Source organism: Streptopelia decaocto (assembly GCF_964273445.1).
Source record: "Streptopelia decaocto genome assembly, chromosome: 1".
NCBI classification, from domain to species: Eukaryota; Metazoa; Chordata; class Aves; order Columbiformes; family Columbidae; genus Streptopelia; species Streptopelia decaocto.
This window is the reverse complement of record NC_138663.1, coordinates 33,151,596-33,177,124: the sequence shown is the minus strand read 5'-3', so window position 1 is coordinate 33,177,124 and position 25,529 is coordinate 33,151,596. Positions and strand designations below refer to the sequence as shown.

Below are 25,529 nucleotides of genomic sequence, written 5' to 3'. Positions count from 1 at the left end.
TTTTTAAAGAGATTTGTGTTTTTTTTTTTTTTTCACTGATGATGCTCATTTATACCAGCTGAAGATATATCAAAACTCTTAGAGTACAACAAGACTGCCATTTACAAATCAACAGAATTCCCTCATGGCCTCTAAGTAGCTGAAGTCTCTGGTTTAAATACTCTTTCACTGAGTTTGGTAGGGACTTGTTTCCAGATGTTGAGCTGTCAGTTTTCAGATCTCTGCTGTGGTGATATTGTATACTCTGGGGAGCAGACAAAAGTAAGTCCATGAATTTTTCCATCAACATCGTTTCAGAAACATTTGAGTCATAACCCGAAGGTTGGCCCAGTTGAATAATCAAAGTCCGTGAGCTCTCAAAAACATTAACATATTTAGAAACATTTCCCAGCATTTAAAAACAGAGGAGGAAAATGTGGGTTATTGCAGCACACAAACGCCACATGGTGAGACCATAATATGAGAACTCAGAAAACATGAGCCTGTCTCAGCAGCTACTGCAAAATTGCTGTGAAAGCATGTCATTATATTTTAATGGGTTCAGCTTGAACTAGTGTGGGAAGGGCAAATACATATCCTTGATCTCAGTGTAATGGGCATCACCCGACATTCCTTAGGGCATTCTTTATTCTCTGTCTGGGCACAAAGATATCCAGATACATAGTGCTTCTGAAAACCCACAGAAGAGGGAATGTTTCTGCCCGCATATAATGGGCAGGATGAAGAAGAAATATAAGCATCTTGCTTTGAAATATAAACATCTACTCTGGAACTCTGTGTGTCATTACACAAAACAAGCAGATGTGGGCACAGAAACATCAATCGTAGATGCTTATGTTCTAATATTCAGCTAAATAAAGCAAAGGTGTAAGGAAACAAAGAAATCTACTTCATTTGTGCTGACATCCTCTGATTTGAATTGACCCATACATCAACTTCTATCTTCAAGCAATCCTGGCAACATATGCTTTTGTCAGAACATTTTATCTAATTTCTTTGAATTGTAGTAATAGATTTTGCATTCCTGTTCAGTGATACCAGTTGGTCTTTGATCTAGACCTTACAAAAGATGCTGTTGCGAAAATTTTAAGTACCGTATCTGTGCATGTTTACAAGAACATCTCAGTGGTATCTGAGCTGCTAGTATACCAGTGGTATACCCAGCTGCCTGGAGATCATTCTGCAATCCAGGACACTGAATTGCACTGTCAGTATTTCACAACTTACCTCAAATATGCCTATATGCAAGTACTAAGAAGTCTATGTTAATCCTATGCTGCTGCTTTATAGCCTGTGCACATCCCATACTTTGGGCCAGGCCATGGGAGATGAATCCTGCTGTTGATTCTACCAGTGATTTGTTTTATGAGCTTTCTCTATGGCTTTGCTTTTTCACAGGTCAGACAGTATTTATTTCTGGATTGAATAAAGGTCCTAAAATTCCTTGAGAGCCAATGTAAAATGTCTGTTCTGTCCATTAGTTAATTGATATTGACAGTGAATGGGTTTGGAAGTTCAATGACTTTCTCATTGAAAAATTCAATTTTTAAAGGCTTTCATGAACATTACTGCTAGCAATTTCTACATATTGCTATGGCAGAGGTGAGAGGTTACGGCACACTCATAGGCATGGAAGATGCTTTTCCTTTGGAATAAATATAAAGAAGAATTAAACCTTTCACTGGAGTCTATTAGGAGCTGCCCAAAGCACAAGCAGTAGGGATGAAACATTCTGTTTTAGACTGTAAATTAAGAGGCCTGAGAATGGAAAAGAAGCAGTACCCAGAAGTGAAAACAACAATGCTGTCCAAAAAAAATTAATGACAAGAAAACCACAAAGATCTTGGATAAGATGATGTTTGAAAAGATCACTGGGGCTTGGCTGTATAAGCAAGGGCAGTGCCAAGCATCCCTGAAGTTGCCAAACTTTTTGTGCCAAAGAAATTCTTGGCTATCATCGATTTATTCTCTAATGGAAACAATCAAAGGTGAAAAAGGGCAGCAGCACTCTTTAAGCTTGTAAATCACCTACATAAGTCAAACTAATAGACACAGAACTATTCTGAGAAGCCAAAAAGGTTTTACAATACCAAACTAATAGTACCCAGTACTTCACTTCCCTCAACAAACCTGTGAGACATTGCAAAGGACAAGATCTCAGCCCTGGCACTGAACACGATACCTCATGAGAAATTATGAGTGTAAAGCTGGGAAGCAATGTCTGGGATCCCCCAGGTCCCCAGGTGTTCCTTCTTTGCTATAGAAATCATATCACCTCTCACTTCTTCTGGAGTATTATGGAAGAGCACTGACTGTCTATCACAGAAGTTTTGAAAAATGTAAATCCCAAATTCTGTTTACAGGGGAAAAATAAATTAATAGAACATTGTGTTCTCCGAAGTACAGAACTGATGTGCTCAAGAATATCTGCTCAGCCCCTCGGTAGGATTTGCCTACTGCACAGCGAGGGTCCTCCATGAGCAGAGAAGTTTACAGTAAGGTTACAGAAAACCAGTTGTTGCTAAACTGGAATGCAGTGCTCGGGCACATCAACTTATCTGCATTACCCAGCTGTGGGCACAATGCTGTCCCACAGCAAATGCAAGTAGAAAGCATGGGAGGAAAGAGTAGCAGATATTTACTGCAGGAGAAAACCGAATAGACGGCGTGTTTCAAACCCACAATGTAGCTTAGCTCACAGCACTGCCCTTGTGCAGCTGTGCTTGAAACATCAACCTTCACTGAGTATAAAAATGTAAAACCATAGACACTTTTAGGCCTATTGCACCCAAATAGATTGCAAAGAAAATTAATATAATTAAAAAAATTCTCTTACTGGAAAACATCCCAAAATATTTGCATGAAATTTTTATCAGAATCGGCACATTCCCTGAAATGTTTGTTTGACAGTTCTGTCATCACATAAGAACAGAAAAAAGTAGTCATTAGTAAAATCTATCTGTCCTAATGAAAGTAAAATAAAAAGATAGTATCAGTTTGTCATCATGAGGCTCACAGAACCGGATGGAGTGAGATTGTTCCCATCTACTGGGAAAAACGAGAAGACTCAAAGATGGTGGGTTTTGCCTTCCTAAGTAAAAGCTGCATCATACACCTCCCCAGAAAAAAGAGCAACATTGTGGTAGTATCTCCCCATCTTGGCAGGCTGCATTCGTGCCAGCAGAAGATCAGTTTTGTGATAACATAACTCACAGCACCCAAGAGGTAACCAAGCAAAAATCCCCACCTCAAAGGTACTACCTCAAAAGCCATGGGAAGGCATGAGGTAAAGTACTGGATGTCAACTGAGTCCTGGAACAAATGAAAACTACTCTGAGTCAAATCAGATTACTTTCATCTTATTTCATTAAAAATAAGAAACTACTACTGTCTGCAATAAAACTAATGTTTCAGAGAGATTCATCTTCTCAAAAGGGACGAGTATTGACACATCCAAGACAGGGTACAATGTGAAGAAATGGCAATCACTGCATCAAAACTGTGGAAATAATAATGATAGGAGAGCACCATTAGCAGGTTAATCAGTCTAAAGATCCAGCGTCATCCCTGAGTGCCAGCTGGGAACAGCAGTAAAGCCACTGTCCTGAGAGGGACTTGATGTAGATGGCAACTTCCTTAAGAATGTCCAGCTTTTCATCTCTTGGTCCAAAAATAACAAAATTATGGTACTAAAGTATATGAATCTGTCCTGGCCTTTGGGGAGAGAAGAGGGGAAAGACGAAGACAAATTTATGCCATGTTGTTTGAAACACCCCAGATCATAAAAAATGCAGAGAACTGACAATACAAAGGAGTTTCCCTACTGAGCAAAGATTTTGCTTTCCCAAGTCTCAGCACTTGCCCAGAAAGAGAAGATATTGTTATAAACATGACTACAAGCTCTGGGACTAAGAACAAAGAAAACTTTGAACATATGCTATTTAGACTAGAAAAAACAACTACTTTCCTTCCTGTGAATTTATATCAGATTTTATATATTACTATATTAATTATATACATGTATAAAATCAATATATATTAAGACATTAATTATATAAGTATACACATTTTTTTTTTAAAAGTCTAATATTTACTACTAAAAAAGCCTATCAGAACAGATCATAACCCGTTTAAAGGCCTGATCATAGAATAAATATTTTTTCAGTTAAAAGTAAACTATTGAAGCCATATACGATACTTGCTGAAATCTGAAACAAAGTAAAACCATTGCACAAGTTGAATTTTTCTGGAAACATAAACTGCTGGGCTGATGTACTATTTTTTGACTGCCACAATCCCTTTTGCTGGTGCAGAATATTTCTTTATCATAGTTTATTTCATATGTTCAATTCACTGTATAGGAGTATGCTTAGAGTTAAGAAACTATTTAGAAGCTGAAAAAGCTAGAATGTGCATTTTCCCTTTCAAATCTATGAATCAAAGAAAAAAAGAGACAATGAGATCTGTAGCTCTAAACCAAAATTAATTAAATGCCACTAACTGCCTTGAACTACTTCTTTTGTTAAAAAATTCAGTTTAAATGTAAAATATCCTTGGTGGTCTTGATCCTTATATATCAAGCCACATACAAAATAGTTTTGTTTAATCACCTAAAGTATTTAAAAGAAAAATAAAAACATCAAGGGCTCCTTATCTAGGTTGGTATGTTAACCTAATTTCTTTCACTTCACAGAGCAAATGAATAAAGCCAAAGAGTTAAGAAAAGAATGTCTTAGGTTAACCTTCCAAAATATAGGTCTAATCTTTTTACCCTGCTCCTTGCTAGGTGGAGACATTATTATCGAGATATTATTGCTATTTACAAGTCTGCCTGGGTTGAAGTGACTTTTCCAGACTAGCTCTTTCCTGGAATACATCTTTTCTCCACTCACATATGAGGGAAGCTGTTACCATCACAAATTATCAATAGTTTCACCTCATTCTGCCAGAATACTATTGGCTTGCACTTAGTAGCATTCATTCTTTTAAGTTCAGTTATTTGACTGGAATGTGTTTAAATCAGTTTTATTTCACACCTGTAGACCTTATTTGAAGAATACTTACTACTAAATCCCATACTCTTCACTTTCTGAAGAATCATGTATTTGAAGTGAAATAGAATTATTTTTATAACAAACTATATGATTCCTATTATTTATAGTTGATAAAAGATCTATACAGCTGCCTACCGTGTGAAAGTCTTTTTCTCTTCTTATGGTCACCTGCAGTCTTACAGCACATGAGAAAACTGGTAACAATTAGTAATGCCAAAATGGCTTTCCAAGCTGTCAATAAATAAATTACATTCCTTGTGCACTCACACAGAGCAGATCTGCAGTTTTCATCAACCCAAAGCCTAAACTATGCCACATGATAAGAAAAACATTGATTTTCATTTCAGATGACTAAGCATACCCAATATGAAGCTATAGACACTATTGGATCACAAAGGAAGTGAAATGGCTTCCTTGGAAGATGATTCTTTCTTGTTTGGAAGACTATTTTTTCATTAAGTTATCTTCTCTTTCAGCTGTGCAAACAAAGGATTCGGAACATGTGGTATGACTTTCAAAAATAAATACTCTTTCATGACTAACCCTAAACAGGAAAACATTCAGTTGGGAATACAATACAGAATATTGTTAGTCCAACACCCCATGTCCTGAAACAGCCAGCTCAGAGTTGGGGTAGCTCACCAAAAATAATAAAGTAATTAGCAGGCAGTTATAGAACAAGAAATTAGACTTGGTGGAAAGGACTCTGCTGATAGCAGTGCCTAAATATTTAAGCGGCACTGAGTTGGAAGGTTTAAGGGGCTCAGTAACTAAATTGTCAAGCAGTTCTTATGTGTTCAGAGCCCAAAGTGGGACACTTGCCCAAAACCCATGGCAAAAATCCTAAATCATTTCAATGAGACCTGGACAAGCCCCAGCTTCGGTTGTGAAAACAAACACTGGGCTAATGACTTTTTGGTTACAATTCTGTGAATCTAGAGAAATTTGCTGAAATGCAAACACTGGCTCCTGGTTTTCACTGCTGCAACGCACGCCAGAACCAACCTGTCTGCATCAGACACCAGCTGGCTGTAAATCACTGCAGAAATTCAGTTGCTAATTAGGCTATTCCAAGTGCTTTTTCTGAAGCTAAACAATCTACCCACCTTCAGCTGAAATGGCTGTCAGAAAGAATTATTTTGGTTCTCTTCTGTCAATAGGCCATATATAGAGACAATTTTTGGTTTTAGAATGTATTAACATGCTTACATGGTATAATTTTAAACAGTATTTGGTATGCTTATTGCTTGTACACTGAATGCATACATGTCAAACAGCTAGCTAGATTTGTCAGAGTATGAAATAATGGAATAAACTGATTAAGTCGGAAGGCTTCAGACTGATAATATTTTCAGGCATTAATTGCAGGTTGAAATATGGGCTTCAGTCATTCTCTCTTCTCCACATACACTTTCTTATAATCTATTAAGTAATTTAAGTATATTAAAATGATGCAACAAATGGGCCTTCTTAAACTTTTCAATTAAGGGCTGCTTTAATGATATATGGAATCAGGTAGAAAACCGCTCTAATGTTGACTGTCAAATAAGTATGTTTCATGATTGATCAAATTATGTCACACAGTCATATATACTTTTATTTCTTGAATTTTTAACAATAGTGCAAATATTGTCATTCCTGCTGCCAAAAATGCAAGTTCTTACTTTCTATGGTTAAGAAAAATAACTGTTTCAGTTACATTAAGAACATAAGACATAAGGGATCAGATGGGTCACTGAATCCAGCACAAACTTATAGACAACTTTGTTTTTTAGTTTTGTTAGTAGGAACTGAGAGAAAATGTTCTTTACTTGGAATAATCTGTTTAAGTCTGAAAAGGGGATCAAGAAGAACAGGCTGCTGTTTTCCTCTTGCAGTGCATAAAATCCAGGTGGCAGAGGATGAAATCCACTAATTCCAAAAACCCAAAGGGCTCTAGGACAGATTTGCAGAAGGTGTTAGGCATATAAAGTTGCAGATAAATTCCTGCTGCAGTATTTAAAAGAGTCCAAGCAGATTGACAGTTTTAATGCTAAATTATATCAAAGGCACTGTATGGTACTTAGTGACCAGAATGAATCCATCAATTTCATTAACTACAGTTAATGTTTCTCTTGCTTAATAAAATAAACACAAATTGTTTTATAGATGCACTTTCTTCTTAATTATACAACATATTTAAGCTAACTAATAAACAAGTTTGCCTGTCGTTTTTCTCTGTGGTTAATTACTTACCAATATGATGCATCTAAATACAAGTTCAGAATAAGTAGTTATTATCTAGTAGATAAGCCATTCAACAACAAGAAGTTAAAAATCAGAGCAGTGTCTATGGAATTAAAGAGGGGATGTAGACACCTAAAACAGGATTTGGGAGTCACCAAAACATTCAGGTCCAGAAGTAAAAAGGCTATACAGGTTATTACTTATTATGACCTGTAAATTAAATCTCTAACTTCAATCATTTCACTTTGGTTAATACTGCTCTACGTGGTAGAATCTGAGAATCTGATTTTCAGGGCTCTTCAAAATAATAGAAATTTATAGCCAAATGTGGAAAGTGAGCAGATCAATAAGACTCTAAATTCACACTCACAAACACTGAAATAGTGCTGGTTCAAGAGTCTCTGTCATCAGTGATGCTTATATGAAAGAAGACAAAGTAAGGGATTGGATCCTTGTCTTCCCATTCCAGAAGTGGTTCTTACTACACAAAAGATAACAGGTACATGATGGTACCATTTGATCTAGCACAGGAGGTGCTGGTGGATTTTGAAGCAAAGGAAGTAATTTTTCATTATAAAGCCCAAATTGTTTTTCTTTCTTCTTCAGGACCCCACCTCCTTTTGTACACAAGATAAGACTGCAATGAGGATGACTCCAGGTTTGGCCAAGGAAGAGAACTTGTGTGTCTACACCTTTAACTTGTTTTTGCAAAAGATGGATAGGATATAGAGACTCTAGGGAGATCAAAAGGAATAAAGATTATCTGACTGTCAAAGAATTTGTGTGCAGCCCTGCAGAAGTAGCCTATGTCCCAGCTTTGGGATCACGTGATGGCGAGCAAGCTACTTGAACAAAGTCTTGCCCATCTTTCCATGTCAGAGTTTTCAAGCTCACTGCCCAGGGTGTTGCAGCCAGGAAGCTCAGCACTTTTACATTCATCACCAAGTTAGCTGGAGGAGTATGGTGCAGTACTTTGAATAGCAAGATTGGGAAATACTCTTCTTTCTGAAAAATCAGTGCCAAGGCTTTTTTGATTGATGAATATTTTTTGGACAACCTTGTGTGAAACACAGAGAGTTTATCAGGGATAAACCCAGAACGGTGTAATACCTGATTGTACAAAAGTGCTTGAAATGAATTATTTTCTTGTGGCCCTGCAGTAGACATGTCCTAGAGAGACCTGCTGGTGGGATGCATGTCTCTCTGTTTAATGTCTTGTCTTTGCACAACCCATTCAGAAGTATTTTGCATTCCCCACATCTTATCACTTCAGCTGCCTTCATCCTTATCATGGGGGTCTGGATTCCTGAAGCTCCAGCTCTCCCTAAAAAGGGAGTTAGGCAACCCGACCCTGGCATCGCTGCCAGATGTAGTGCTCAGATATGGTCAGAGCACCGTAGAAACACAGAGGGGGAAAGGAATGAAGATGTATGCAGTGCAAGGCTTGGATAATTTGAGTTAAACAAGGCTTAGGCCCGTGCTCTTAATGAGGAAGATAAAAAGAAATCTGCAATTACTACCAGTCTACTGAATGAGGCAGTGGATTTAAGCGAAAAAAAGAACAGTATGATTGTGTAATTAAAAACTGTAACATGCATGCAAACAAATGGCAGAAAAATTGAAGTTGCCTAGGCAACATTAATGCTGACACTACCCAACTTCTAAGTGCTTGACTTCACAACCTTAATGTTAACATTTTTTAGACATAATATATAATTAGCCATAGCCAATTAGGGATGCTATGACTCCTGTTGGTAACCAGTAATATTTACATTTAAATATAGAAAATTATTACTGTTGGCTATACTGTATTATTTAATTATACAGACAGTTTAGAAATGAAATTATATCTGAAGCATTTGAGAGATTCCCTAGAGCAGAAGTGATAGAACAATTATTACTGCAATTTGGCATAAGGAAACTTTGTTGAAAGTCTAGAATTTCACCCAATCAGACAATTTGATTAGTGTCCATGTATAGGAGCACTCTGCACTGCTGATGAGTAATTTCAAAATGCACTGTAAGAAAAGTAATCATAATAACTACAGACACTTTTCCTTAGCAACTTGAGTATTAAATTTATTAAGTTTTAAAAGTCAGTTCAGAATAATGTAATTAGTGTAAATTCAGTACCATGATGGAAAAAAAAAATCCCAGTGTGTTTGAGCTTATTATAATCACTACGAATAAAAAGTTCTGTTTACTGCTGACAATTCAATTCGTGATGCCCAGCAACTACAGTTAAGCAAGGTCTGAGAGCTTCATGCCAAACAACTGGGGCTTTGAAGACACAGAGGTTTCTAAATTACTTTCTGGGAAAAGAAGCATTAACAAGAGGATGTGTGTGTGCATGCAGCTTTCTAGTAACAGTAATGTGGGCAGACTGATGGAAAATAAGAATATATTCTCTCTGCCTGGCATTGAAAAGTCCACTATACAAGGGAAAAACCAGATGCATGTGAAAATACCAACTTAAGAAACTTATACACAAACATATTTTGAAAATATGAAGGCAATAAAATCAAACTCCTGAGTGATCAAAAGCATTTTTCCCTGGACTCTGAGAACCTGGAAGCAGAAGGAGGTAAGATCTCAATGGTCATTACAGTCCGCTTACAAGACAAGGATGTTAAAATGCAGTGGAGTCCTTTGGAGAGAGATTGCTGTTCTGAAGGTCCCGGTCATTTCAGTCACTGGTAAAGAGCCTCCAGCTTTAGGTGACATGAATGCACAGATCAGGCATTGCACATTTATGAGACCAAGCCCTGAGCTTAGGCAGGGTTGGTAATGCTACCAGCTTTACCAGGTAAAGCCACCATCATACTGCACCTTTGGCTGCAAACACCTTCCTGTTGGGATGTGTGATCTATCATCTGGCTTGTGAGCCTGATTTGTAGCTTGTCCTTTCTAACAGATGCAAGAAGGAAACACTACTTGCCTGCAGTCATTGAGCTGCAGGGCTTAGCGCTAGCTCCTGGCTTTTGTCCTTGGACATACTGCTTGCTCCCAGTCCTCAACTTTGTGTTATAATGGAGTGTTTGGCCTATAGCTTGCCCTCTGTCCATGTTCTTTCCTTGCCTTTGACTATAAGGCTGTTCACTGGTTTTGCACAAGGTCAGTGATTTTTAAGAAGCAGAGTGTGCGTGCAGCCAAAGAGGAACATGGGTACATAAGAACAGGAGAATGTGCCTGTGGATCATCACAGTGGTCCACCTAGCCCAGCCTCCTGTCCCCAGGAGTGACCAGTGGTGCTCTGGGCCAAAAGCACCATTCAATGCTCTGAAGTGTAAGACACGTAGGCAGTGAAGGTCTCACAGTATAAAATTAGACAGAAGCAATATGTTATTGTTTTAGATCATCCTGTAAGTGTATCTACTTTCTCTATACCGTTGTTTTGTTTCGTATTTTGTTTCAGTTTTTTTAGGTCTAACTGTATTTATAAACCAAAACTCACAGTGACATTATATTTAGAGCTCTAAGTTTAAATGCAAACTCAATTTTGGCGGGATTTAGCACTCAGCCCTTCTAACTGGTTATTCATTTTCTTGAAAGTTCTTAGAGTAACAGGTTCACGGGCTTGTTGCAGCACACAAATCAATCTCAGTATCTTCTAGAACAGTGCAAACATTTCATTCTGCTCTCCCTTCATGTGGTGGAGATGGAACAGAGAAGGAGGAGAAGTGAGCTTCAGGAGAAGCAAACACCAAAAACTGACAGCAAGGAGGTGACAGTGTTTGTTGTGCCAGCCACTCTGTAACACACAGTGAGAGGACTACGGGGCAGATCCAGGCAGAGCATTTCTGGTGGCCTCGCCTCTGAGCTCTCTGCAAGAGGCATGACCCAACCTTTAATGAAAACCAAAAATATCACACACTTGAGGAACATTTGAGGTGGGACAGCTAAACTCCAAGACATATTTTTGTGCTTAGAATGACCAATTATTTCAATAGCAATGTACTTTCTAAAAATCAGGGTTATACCTTTGAGACTGAAATCTTTAGCTGAAATTTGCCTTGCCTGACTTCTTACTGTCCCATATCAAGGTGACATATTAGACAAGGGTCCATAGATATGAAAAACCCCACAATTAGAAAAGTACTGGCACTTTCATTTCTCTTGTATTATGAAATGAAGCAAAAATGTTCAGCTGAAAAAAAAAAATGGAAAATTCTGCTCATACACTTTCACGGACAAAGAGAAAAAGGGCAGTGCTGATTCCAAGGAACACGTGTAATTCAACATTTCAACCTCCCTGAAAGTAAACTTTGCTCACTAAACTCCAAGGATTTTTTTTTAATATCAAATATACATTTTCTCATTTCCATAGACTTCAGTTCCCTACATTAGCACAGTTAGAAAGCTGCCTGATCATGTAAAAGAAGAGCTTTAAAATCTTACTTATTGTCATATTTTTGACCTGCATTCTATGTAGACAAAACCTTAAAGGTTGTAAGTACTCACTGTACCAGTCCCCTGCTGCACACAACACTGATGGGATATGTTTGTTCATGCTTCACTTTCACAGCTAGGATTTCAATATTCACCTTTCCTGTAGCCACAGACTTTGGTTTAGGTTAGCATCTGCAAAGTGGAGCAATACTGAAACATGAAACCATGAATGACTCCTCTGTCCCTGTTTGCTTCAGGTTGGCACTTTGGCTGTGCAGTCTGGACCCTCAGAGCACCTTCTGTCATTTCTGAGTGACATCTCTTTTCTGCATGAGACAGATCTGCTCATATCGAGACAAACTTCTGACTCTGAATGCCAAAAGAATAACTAGTCCTAAAGGTGGCACAATAAAACAGCAAAGAAAATAGCGAAGGATATGAAAAAGAATGGAAAGATTAATCCTGAAAGCAGTTAGGATTTCTCTGGAGTTTATTTTTGTGTGCAAGTTGTTCCTAAGGAATATCTTGTTGAGGCGAATGGTCAGTGGGTTTCTTCAGTGAACTGTATGCAGTGAGAGAAGCAGAAATTCCTCTGATGGACACATTCGCTCTTATCTTAGATTGCAGGATAAACACCTGTCCCCAAAACATTTAATTAAACTCTTCTCCATTCAGAGGAAACAAACAAAAAGAAAGACAAGGATACACCATCCACAACTGCTAAATGAAGAATCATTGTTTAGACAGATATTTATGCTTCCATCCTCAGTAGTTTTGGAAAATAAACCCCTGAAAAAACCCACCCTGAACAGCAATATACAGTCTCTGGGGGCTGAGGCTGCAACATCTACATACTTAAATAACTTCATGGGTGTTGACGATTCCACTTAACTCAAAAGGATTGTTCTCATGCTTGTGTCATGTCTGGCTTGTAACATGTCCCTACATGGGCTGGTGTGCAGAGAGAAGCAGCAGCCTGATACCTCAGAGGTTTATGCTGTTGTGTGAGGACTATAGGAGTGAGCTGCAGGTAATCCTGTAAAAATCAGGATTCCTACCATCCCCACTTTGAGGAGGAGAGGAGTACATGAAATTGTGGCAATGTAACAGCTATCAGAAGTACCACACTACTTGGGTCCAAACATCATAAAATGTAATTGGCTTTACGTGTTTTCTTTCTCTGAGAAATTTCAGAGGAATTGTGAGTCCTGACTTAAATAATCTCTGTTAAACCACAATATTGCTGATACTTGAAGAGTTTCAAATGATAAAACTGAGAAGCAGCACAAGCTGTTTATAATTTTTGTGTAATCTCGCTACTTTCGCTGCCCAGATCGTGTGCATGCCCAGAACCTGGACTAACAAACGCATATCTCTGAAGGCTGGTTTGCTGCAGGGCTGTGACCTAACGCTTTGGTGGGGACTGTAGAATTAACCTTCTGGTGAAGAGTATGATAAGCTGGTTTTATTACCTTCTCCAGAGCTTAAGAACATCATTGCACAAATGTACCTGGACTTCTGCCAGTCCCTGACTCCCTTCTTGAATCTGAAGGGGTTTTCTTCATTGCTTAAAATAATGTGAGGGTTTTTTTTTTTTCTTCATCCCAGAGCAACCAACCCAACTTAGCTGTCATTGGGCAGGAAACAAACAGAAGACAAGCCACTTTTGCTTTCACTATGAGACAGACTTACCAAGAACAACCCCAAGCATACTTTCAAAATTACTGCCCGGTTATTTGGGGAACGAATGTACCCTGCCTTCAGGAGGGCAGCCCATGTGCAGCACTTGCCCCAGGCTACAAGCAGCTTTTTTAGCATCCAAGCTGGTCCCATGGTGTTCCTCACCAATGCCAAGTCCAGGCAGCTGTGGAGCCTTTTATTGGGAACTGAAATGATTAACTAAATCATAATTGCAGATCACTCTTTGGTTAGATTTCAATGCCTATGGATCAATGAGCTATCTAATTAGAAATCTTAAGTTTGAAATATGTTTATAAAGTTATACCCATTGCTATTAAATTTACATGTCTCGAAGGAGATACATCTGAATTTCTGTAATCAGTTTCTCAGCATGTTTGCTTTAAAGTATTTCCTACACTCAGCTGTTACACAGTGTGTTTACAGGAGGGTCCCCAAAAGATACTTTTATTTACTTGACTATGAACATATCAAGTTTAAAGTCAAAACCTACAGGCATTTTTGAGCTACTTGGTGTGTGTAGGTGCAAAGGTTCATGTCTGTAAGAATTCCTAGTGTTGGACTCAGAGTTTAGAAATAAACTGTATACTTTTGTTTCCTAATTAGCAAATACTTTGTAGTTTTTGCAGCTGAAGGACTCTTCAGATTTCTCTCCTAACAGCTGCAGCTTAATAACCAGCTTCTACCTAAAACCACCTTCTTCTGTGCATAAAAGGTTTAAAAGAGAGCTTGGCTCTTCTTGTAAACACCAATAAACTTACAAAAACATCTGGACCTCTATTTGGCCCAGACTGCATTGCCCGCGAAGCTTTTTTTCTCCTAATTTTGTTAACACCAAGGAACAAGTTTAAAAAAATATTAAAAATCCATCGTTGATTCATTTATTCTTCAGTTCTTGTTGATTACTTTTTTTTTTTAACAATACATTACATGTTTAAGTCTTACCAAACATTGTAGAAATTTTTTCTGGGCTGTTTGTCTTAAGGACAGCAATCAGTTTATAGATTAAACTGTGCTTTTGTGTGAATTCCTTCTTGTCTTTTATAGACAGCAGAATAATTGAATGAATTTAATTATTTTCCCTACAATAAATCAGTGTATACAGAGATGATGAAAGATTTAATAAAGATATTTCCTCCATTAGGGACTAGTTCTGCATTCCCTACTATGAATAGCATTTACAAAAATAATGCTATTCCCACTCTAGTCAAAAGGACTTCTCACAAGGGTAACGTGTGCACTGTTTGACCTCATCCTTGTTCATTAATGCCTATAAAAACTCCATTAGACTACTTAACGAAAAAACACATAGAAAGAGAACATTAATAATTTTATTAATATTGTGCACAAACTAATAAAACTCTCTGGCAATGCTAGAGCCCTCTGGATCATCATCTCAGTCTTGTTTCATTGAATGTTATTATCTCTAACTGCAGCGCCAAACCTAGAGCAGTGCAAATTTTTTGCAAATAATTAATGGTATAAAGATAGCAATTTTTCTCCTGCTGGACAGATTACCTATTAATACATTCTGATTTTTTACTATATATTAAAAATGTGTATGAAAACACCACAAATGAATTACTTCAATTGACTGCACCCACAGTTACATCACCTTAGTCCCTTGCTGTAGCTTATTTTCCTGATGAACTGACTTGGAATAATCTTTATGCCACTGCTTATGAGTTCCTGACCAGGTAGGGAGGTGAACAGCCGCGCTGGTTGGCATTACCCTTATGAACTCTGTCAAGAGTTCTTCTTCTTTCCCTTTTACTTACTTTCTTTCTCAGTCTGTACCCAGGTCTCAGTGGATGTTTTGCCTTTACTTCCGACTCCTTACTCTTTCCATCTCTTCAACACTTCTTCTTTTACCAGACCCTTCAGTCAAGACCCCAGTCTGTGCTACAGGAGTCTCTCCACTGATCTAAGTTTTGGTTTTTGCTGCTTATCTCAAGCTCCCTCCCCTAACTGCAACAGATCTCAGTTTCTCCACAGGCAGGACGTGGCTCTTCTTCAACTCCTCTGCCGTGCCAGATCACAGCAGCATGTCCTTGGATTACTAATATCACTTCCCAGCATCTTTAGAAGAGTTGCTACATCAACAACATTTTATAATTGTCTCTCATATTTTCCATCCTGATCTGCAATCCAGATGACATTTTCTACTTAAATATTCCTCCCACAAAGGCACGAAAGAACCCACCATCTTACACCCACTGAAAAGTCACTAATCTCATCCCCTTCTCCTGAGCAAAATACATTAGCACCACCACAGCACAGAAGCCTCAGTACTTGTCAGTACAAGTGCTCCTTGTTCCCATTCTTCATTCCAAATTCTCTTCCTTACCCAGTGCAGATTCCTCACCTGACTGTAATTTACCAAAGCAGTAATGGCTGAGGGACAGGTCACGGGTCTCTGCTGCAAAACTAGAGCAGGAACCAAGACCTTCCTGTAGACCCTATGAAAGTCAGATGCCTTAGCAAAAGATCCACCCAATGTAGAAGCCCACAGGACAGAAACACACCAGGGACACTCAAGTTATCAGGTATTTAGGCATGCTCTCACATAGCACCCAAATAGCTTTCAAATAGCACATTTAGGCAACGGCTCTCAAAGAGCACTTGAACAGAGCAGAGGCTGTGGCTGTTTCCCATAGGACACCACCGGCAGAGCAAGTCATTCTGATGACTGTACTGTAAGCAGTCTCCTATGCAAATATTTAATGTCCTGTAATAAATCACATCTGAAAAATGCTGGAGAACCTGACTAACCAGATTGATGGGGTCAGGGGAAATCCATCAACAAAAAACTGAAAGGAAGGGAAACTAAAAAAGCAAAGTGAAATCTGCTGCTGGTGGCAGTTGCTACAAAATTTTGATTTTCAGTTATGTCTAAAGAATATTGATGATTAGTGGTTTGGTTGAAAATTATTTAATATAAACACTAAATTGAAAGGTTCAATCTTATTCAGCCTTTATACTATATCCTGAAACTAAGCTGCAATTTCTACCACATGAGGCATAAAATCAATTAAACAATGTTTATGCTCTAGCAGACTTGTAACTACACTGCTTAAAGTTCAGTCACTTTGTGTTTGAATATATTTTTGTTAGTTTTCCAATCTGAATCTGGTATTCATTAAAGATGTTTAAACGTGATTTCTTTCCAAAACCTTTTGGCCTTCCTGGCTCTTCCTGCTAACAGGGTCTATGCTGGTCTGAATCTTACACTTTTGCAAACATAATATGTTTTTTAAATATGGCTATTTCCATTAGCAAAACTATCTAGACTCTGCCTATTTTGCATTCAGTAATATTATGCCCTTCAACAGGTCAATTGGTGCATGGGAGATGGACCATATTGATAAGGTTTGGAACTGAAAGGCTTCTGAGGAGGCAGCTGCTCTGACCTGGATGCAGGATATGAATGGGAAAAAGGGATTACAGTCCCATTTGATGGCATCATGCAATGGAAGAATATGTGTCAGGCTGGCAAAGTTAATGATAGAGTCTTCTCCTTTCCCTACCCTTTGCTACTCATCAGTCCATCACTGATAAACCAATAACTGCATTAGGTGGGTTACCTTCTCATAGGCAGAGTATGAAGCCATATATACACAAACATGGGGTCTGAGCACATCTCTTCACTCCTTGGGGAGTAATGAGGTTGGGGAGTGATTCTGAATCTTGCAGAGGAGTGGAGCATCTCCCTTATGAGGAAAGGCTGAGGGAGCTGGGTCTATTTAGTTTGGAGAAGAGGAGACTGAGGGGTGACCTTATTAATGCTTATAAATATATAAAGGATGAGTGTCACAAGGATGGAGCCAGGCTCTTCTCAGTGACAACCAGTGGTAGGACAAAGGGTAATGGGTATAAACTGGAACACAGGAGGTTCCACTTAAATATGAGAAGAAACTTCTTCTCAGTGAGGGTGACAGAACACTGGAACAGGCTGCCCAGGGAGGTTGTGGAGTCTCCTTCTCTGGAGACATTCAAAACCTGCCTGGACACATTCCTGTGTAACCTCATCTAGGTGTTCCTGCTCCAGCAGGGGGATTGGACTAGATGATCTTTCAAGGTCCCTTCCAATCCCTGACATTCTGTGATTCTGTGATCCTGTGACTGCTCAAAGATTAGATCAAGCCATCTTGAGGCTGAGATTTTTTTTTTTTTTTAATTAGCTCTAGTGATGCTTCAGGATCTCACTTCTTAAGTCCATGCAGGGAATCAGGCCTACAGATCTACTGTTGTCATCAAATGCTTGACTCTGGGATAGGCAAGAACAACAGTTTTAGAGCTAATTCCATTGAACAGAGCAAAATTACACTTCAGATGCTTGTACAATTCCTCAGGAAGCAATCAGGACACTCCTCCTGTCACAAAGCCTTCAGAGATGTGGGATGTCTGAGTAAAGTGGGAGGGGTGGAGAAGACAAAGGATTCTGTGTTCAGACGTTTGCATTCTTACACTGATTGTCAACCAAAATCTATTGTTTGATGACAATTCGCATGACTGCCAGTTTTCATTTCCTGCAGACACCGGCAATAAGAAGATAAAGGGTACGGTGTCCTTCACAGCTTTGCATTCCTACCACACTGTCACTGATATAGCCCTATGAAAAATGAGGCCAAAATCCCATGAAGACTTAAGCTGCCACTGTAAGGCAGTTGTAGGGGGAATACTTCTTTGTTAGCCAAGCCAGGTTGTGCTGGCTTGGCACATTTGTGACATTACATCCTACAGCTTTCATTTCAGCTTCCAGATTCATCAGACCTAAACCCTAACACAGTGTCTGAGGGGGCTCTCATTGTGTCCAGGGCAGCCGATGAACACGTACGCTCTTCAGTGGGAAACCTGCACCACCTGCATTCACAGTGAGCCTGGATTTGAATCAAAAACCCTAAAAAGTTACAAGTGATACTAGGCCCATGCCTTGGTGAATATTTTTTAAATTGTATATGAAAATATTAGTTTAATAACATATATTCTATAGAGCAATACTTCAAACTGTTAGAAAGGACCATGCCAGAGACATGCACTGTAGCAATAGTGACAGTCCAGTAAAAGCAACCTGATTTTTTGTATTCATTTGGATACAGAGCTCAGCACTTGTATAATATTTCTGTCCCCACCTTTGCTTCCTGAATATAAGAACAACGCACAACCCAACCCACAGCACCATTCCTCAGTGCCCTCCCCCTTGACATTCACATCCTGTTAAACAAATTACCTTGTTAAACACACAACTGCAGCAGCTCCATAGGCTTAAGGCCTGCAGCACCTCTTTTCAAAGATCTCATGTCAAACACAGGATACTTAGTTTTATTATTTGTGCATTATTTATAAAGCATGAAAATTAGTAATCCTTTTTCCTGACCTACCCCAGTTAATCCCAAACCTGAGGTAATGGTTCTTCATTTGACTTTTTTTAGGAAGGTACAAGAATGTATTATCTCAAATGAAACAACAAAAACAACAAAGCCGAAGCCAACCAAACAAAAATTAAACAACAACAACAAAACAACAAAAGAAAAATGCATTGTTCTTCATAAGGGATAATCTGGAAGGCATTACAAAGGCCATTTAATTTATGACAGGTAATTGCTCTTATATAAAAGCAACCTTGTGGTGGTGGTTTCTGGTTTTTTTTGTGTGTGTTTTGTGGGGTTTTTTTGTTGTGTTTGTGTGTGTGTGTGTGTGTGTGTGTTTGTTTGTTTTGTTTCGGTGGGTTTTGTTTGTTTGTTTTTGGTTTTGTTTTTTAACCACAGCAGAGAACACCTGTTTTAGTATCAGCTAGCTCCCCCCTGGGATTTGCCACACATCTAGTGGCATACTAGACCTTAATTCTACCGCATGCAACTTGTCATTTCCTAGGAAATGGCAGGTACCAAGAAGCACGAGGATGAGGTGATTTAAACAATAACCACTTTATTGAATTTTCCATGCATATACTAACAGATCTTATTGACAATCCTTCTCTAATTACCTCTGAAAGGCCCATTTGTGTGGAAACACGGGGTCTGTTATGGCGTGCATCCATCACCCCTTCCATGTCTCTGGTCTCCTGAAATTCAAGCTCTCTATCTGCAATGTGATATACTGCACAAATTGCAAATCGGCTGAAACTAGGACATTTTTTGTGAGTTTTTGATTGCATTACTTCCAATAAATGTAACACTATGGAACTGCTGGAGTTCTGCACCATGCAACAAAAGCCTGGCTGTTACCTACATATCAATTTTAATAAGTTTTCTTTCTTACAGATGATAATGCTTCATTTTAAAAATCTAAGATGTTGAGTATAAACATGTGTAGGGTATTTTTCCTTTTAAAAGAACGTGTGGGCTGTGTAAATAGAGTAAACACATTAAGGAATCACCTGTCACAAATAGCTGGCATAAAATTAATGACTTAATAGCCAGGAAAAGAAACAAAACTACTACAATTAAAGTTTTGCAAATGCCAAAATTGATACAATGACAGATAAAATGTCCTCCTACAGATTGTAAACTTACCTGTAAACCGCACGTATGTTCAGTACAGCTAAATCCAAAATACAGGTACAAAGAATACTTTCAAATTACAGGAAGTTTCTGATGGACAAATGGGAACTCTCTTACAGTTGAAAAACTTTAAAAAAAGAAAAAATTCATAACTGTGTGAAGTTTATCAGTCTCCTAAATTCCTGCTTGGTTCCTGAAATACTCTGATCTCCTCCAGAGTTTATGAATTATAAATAGCTGCAAAACAGCAATTACATTGTAGTTAAATATTTAAACTCTCACTGTGTATTTTTTAGTAGTTTTGTAGAAAAATGATTAAATCAGAATTAAAAAGTGATGGTACTGGCAATGTACTGTCCAAACGCAACCATACTGGATGACAAGGTGGTTACTCCTGCGTGGCTTGGATTTGGTGAAATTGAAGTGGGCAGAAATTAAAAAAATAAAATTACTGAGGTATGAAAAGAAGAAGAAACATAGGTAAACCATCAGGGTAACTGATATAAGAGGAAGGATGTGAAGGCAAGAAAGGTAGTTTAAATTTTGAACAGTATTACAGGGCACTGTTTCCTGGCCCTGTACAAGTCCCCGTTCACCATGAAGAGTCTCTTGCTGCCTCAGGGGCAAATCGGAATAAATGAGACGTATGTCTGCAATCCTGCTTGCTCCTGTTCCTTGTGTCCTAGATGCCCATGTACAAGAACAGTGCCGTGAACAGAGCACAGAATTGGGGAGTAGAAATTCTTGATTCTGAGCTCATCAGACATACTCATCCTACAGTCTTCTTCAGGACAGAAGGTGACTGATATGTACCCAAATAATTTTTTAGGTTGATTACAAGACAAAGGAGAAAAAGAGAAGAAAACCAGGCGTGATAAGAGTGGACTAGGGCAGGCCTACTCATTAGTGTAGGTAGACTGAAAAACAAGATATCTTCCTTTCAGAAACAGAATTACATTTTTAAAAAGAATCTGCTTATAAAACCTTGCATGTTATAAAATTACCAGATATGATCCCTGAACCATCTGCAGAGTGGACTACTTTTAAATTTCCCACAGTATGGGAATTACAGTTACTAAATTGCAGGACAAAGCCACATTTTTCAAACAAGGAATCTAACCGTTGAGACTTTCCTTTTGAAGACTTCTATAGAGAATTGACCATTCACAGCATCATGAAGGCAAACACAGGAGAAATTTGTGGAACATTGTTGGTATACTGTATATTCATACTGGAGTACAGTATAGGTTATCAACAGTATTTGTAGGGTCATATGAGAAGCAGGTCAAGCTAATGAATGTATTGAATAGGGAAAAAATAGAAGCTCTAGGCAGACAATATGATAAAATTCAGTATGTGCCATGAGGAAACAAGCAGAGAACAGAATAGTGAGAAAAAGCAAAGGTAAAGGTAAAGAACAGCTACACATGCTCCTCACATTCGGATTACAACACCATCCCTTAGGAGAGAGTTACAGTTGTACAGTGGGGTGCACAAAACTGGTTATTTTAGGTTGCAACTCCACAAATAATGTTGCTTGATTAAGCCAGTGCTGTTGTACATTTTTATTCTAGTTTGTAACATGTGCTGAACAACAGAAAGAAATACTTTTCAGAAAGAAGAGCTGGAATCCTCATCAGCGTAATACCTATATTGTGTGACAAGAAAAAGATTAACATATGAACATCCATTTCCTGCTAATCTATAAAGAATGGCTTGATGATTACTGCAGCAGTGTCAAAAGACGGGAAGTCGTTGTACACTCCAGGCTCAAGGAAAAACCAGGAAATATATTTCAGCAAAACCAAGACAAAAAAAGAGTGAGCAATATGCTAACATATCCTAATAAAGAGAAAAGTATTTCATGCAGAATGGTTAGTCAGAGCGGATGCCTCTGGATATTGTCTGCAGAAGTCAATTTTTCTGGAGAGCACACTCAGGTATTCTGTAAATCCCAAAACACAAGCAAACTAATTTAGATATGGTATGAGGTTTGGCACCAGGGAAAGAAAAACTTCACAATTCATGGAACTGTCTGACAGTTTCTAGGCAGAAAATAATGGGTTTGGAGAATTTTAAATGCTGTGGCAACCACAGGTCAATGTGCTTCCCACCATTTCTCCCTAGTAACAAGGTGTCTCAGAAACAAATTGATGACAGTAATGTAACAATCCCCTTGAAAACAGTCCCAAAATAAAATGTTGCCCATCTTGTTTAAGCACTGAGAAAAAAAAAATAAAAAAGAGGTTTTCAGCTTGTCAAAAAAGCCCAACATCCTTCCTTAAGCACAAGTCTGACAGAAACAATCCATTTCAAAGCTACGTATGTCCGGCAGCACAGTTGTGGTACCGTCCTGCAGACTGGGACTCATGAGCCCGGCTCTATCTCTGGGCTCCTGCTGACATGAGCGGTTTGGAAGTCACCAGCGTGGATAACCAAAACCAACTGTGTGCCAGTACGAGCCAGAGCGCTGCCTTTATGTGCCATGACTACAAACTTTGATATGCCATAGTAATGCTTTCCTGATGAGCTATAAACTCTTGGGATTGACCTTGAACAGACCTGGAAAGAGTTCAGAAGTCCTGCTTACTTGCCAAAGCAGGGATGGCTTTCTCAGGAAAAATGCAGATGGAAGTGGTACATTAAAGCTGGAGGTGGATGGAGGATTTACAAGTTTGGTGGACTAATAAAATAGCTCTTCTGTAATTATACCTAATGTAAAAACCTCACAACTGTTATCCATGCGTTTTGCAAGGCCAAACAACAAATGTGAACGAGCTGGGCACTGCGTTACAGGCTTTGCATGATAACTCATGAAATCATCACCGCTCAATTTTTAGTCGGTTTTGCCACCTCTTAGCATATGTTGTTTCAAACTGCTGTATCCTACAAGCAGAACGTGCAGCTGGTGATTTGCTGGCTCTGGGAGCTGAACTAACCCCAAATTCGAAAGAGTCATGAGTAGGAAACAATTTAGTTGTTCTCTGGGGTGAAGAGTGGAAAGAAAAGGGCAAGTGTTGATTGCAGTGTTGATACGTTGCAGAGTTGATCCGCCCTTTAATTTGGGGAGTGGAGTCAAACAATTCCTCTGTCTCACTTCATACAGAAAACTCAATTGATCTTTGGATCATTCCCGTAAAGCAAAGGATACTCCCACAGCATCTGAAACAAAGGCTAATCATGTTGGAGGAAAGACAATCCCTGATTTCCACAGACATTGGGTGAGGCTCGAACTCTATACACTTTTGGAGTGAGCTAACTGAATAAATGAGGAAAACCGTATTGGCCATTATTAAGTATGAGCATTTAGAGGCAAGACGAGTATCAGAGAGAGTTAATGCCACTAGAACTTTTTTGCTAATGCATAAATTCAGTCCCAATATTAAAAAAAATATCAAAATCTAGTACTTGTCAGTAAAAATATTAACATCTTTTTGAACACTAATGAGCAGGAACCCTTTTTATTTGATAACATTTATATATACAAATCTATCTTCTACTTGCTTGTCTAACTGACATTTGGCTGCATTCCTAGTTTGTTAGATCCATTTTAACAAGTTAAGCAGAAATAAAAGACTTCAGAATATTTGGAGTACTGCAGCTGAAATGAGCTTCTGAACTGAAGTAAATCTGTGTGTCTTCAGTGAAATTAATTGACCCCTTCAGTCTGAACCAACTGAGAATCAGCCCCTGGTTCTCCCTTAATGGAATTCATTCCCACAATAAATACAAATGTCATTGTCCTAGTCTGCTGCTGACAAGACTAACATTCACTGTCTTTGAATTTAAAACTCTCTGGTCTTTTTACTGTCTGCATTTCTGGCAGACGCAATATGCACTTTTTTCCCAACAAAATTACTATCTTTCTCTGCTTTGCCAGTTTTCTCCCTTGAGTTTTTTATTTTTTTTGAGGGGGTTGGGTAATTTTCCTCCTGGCTGTCAAATTAAAGCACGAAAGCCTGGCAGTAGAAGGAGAGGTGGCTGCTGCCCCCGGAGGCTGATGCCAGCCACACGGGTCAGTTCTGGGGGATGCTGCGTGCCGGGGGTGTGCGGAGGCCATGGCATTCTTCACATTTTCCGAGGGATCAAGTCACCCTGGCACAGGCTGTGCCTGCGCTGGGGTATCGCTGCGACACTGCAGGTCTCCACCATCACTAAGTGCTGCTTCTGCGCCACCTCACGCGGTTCCCTCCCAAGAGATGGAAAGGAACAGGTAAAGTTTTAGGTGCACCTCTGCCAACTGAGCTAAGGTGATGCTGTGGAAGCAGGAGCTTGATGAAGAAGCTCCACTTGGCACACATAGAATCAGAGAACAGTTTGGGTTGGAAGGGACCTTCAAGGGTCATCTACTCCAGCCCCCTGCAATGAACAGGGACATCTTCAACTAGATCGGGTTGCTCAGAGCCCCGTCCTGCCTGGCCTTGAATGTTTCCAGGGATGGGGCATCTACCACCTCTCTGGACAACATCGCCGGCACAAAGAGATCACGTCTTTTCCACGGGAAAATCACCAGAAGTTGCGGCAGGAGGTGAGCTGTGCTGGAAGCACCCAGTCTACCAGTCCCCCCGGCCCCCGTGTCACTGCCCTCCCCACCCGCGACACCGGCTCTCCGAGGAACTTCCCCAGGCCGCAGCCCCCGCTCGGGGCTGAACCCGCTTCCCCCGCTGTCCCGGGGGGACCCTCCCCGCGCCAGCCCCCTACTCACCGGTCTCCCCATCATCATCATCTTCCTCCCCCTCTCCTTCCTCCTCCTCCCCCTCCAGATCCAGCAGCACATCTTGGTTCTCCGCATTCATCTTCCCGAAGTCGCAGCCCCCCGCGCCCGCTCTCCCGCCGCCGGGGAGGCGAGTCCGCCCCGAGCCCTCCCTGCCCCGGGGGCGGAGCGGCGGGGGGCGGGCGGGGCGGCCGCCGACACCTTGTCCCGTTGGGCTGCCGGCCGGGACATCGCTCACAGTCCGTTCGGGGCTCGCAGCCTCGCACGGCTGTTGCTTGGAGCCGCTGGGCTCCGGGAAAGGCGAGCGCCCGGCGTGGCTCCGGACAGGCAGCGGTTATTTCCTGAGGCCTTGCGTCGCTGTCACCTTCCAGCGTGCAATTTGCTGGAGCTGTCGGAACGGGGAGGAGACACTTACTGATCTTCCGGCACAGACCGTTATCAAAATCATGCTCTGTAAGCGGGCATATTTACTTACTTCATTAACAGCACCCTGAATGATCAAAGTTGGAAAAAAACACTACATTTATCATGGCGTTGTTTTTTTTTTTTTTTGTCGTTGTTGTTTGTTTGTTTTGTTTTTGTTGTTGTTGTTTGTTTTTGTGGTTTGTTTTTGGTTTTGTTTCATCTGGCCTTATCGTAGAGTTCATATATCTGATCATATCACAAGCTGATCAAACAGTATCTTAAAACTAGGAAACAGCTTTTGGGTTTTTTTTAACAGGATGCAGGGTGAAGATTTTACAAAGATTTCTCTGGTTTTGTCCAAAACTGGGTTGGGAGCAAAACCCATGAGTCTTCTTAGACTATGCCAAATTAGGCACCCAAGCATTTAAGAACTCGCCATTGCTAAATACTTCTGAAAATAGGAAGCCCACATATGTAAGAAAACCCAAACCAGTAAGTGGCAGAGTTATTTGGAGAAGGTAGCAGAAGTTGGAGGGGAAA

At 39.7% G+C, this 25,529-nt stretch overlaps 1 protein-coding gene across 1 annotated transcript in view; it reads right to left on the bottom strand.

Annotated features, from left to right (window-relative positions):
• The window catches only part of ANO6 (anoctamin 6), a gene marked incomplete at its 5' end in the record, with an annotated part of 75,763 nt that extends 51,097 nt beyond the window's left edge, over positions 1-24,666 (bottom strand). The window contains one exon of the mRNA XM_082048292.1: positions 24,576-24,666. Within this exon, the coding sequence (XP_081904418.1) occupies positions 24,576-24,666 (91 nt within the window). The remainder of the gene's footprint in view (positions 1-24,575) is intronic.
• Positions 24,667-25,529: the final 863 nt, after the last annotated feature.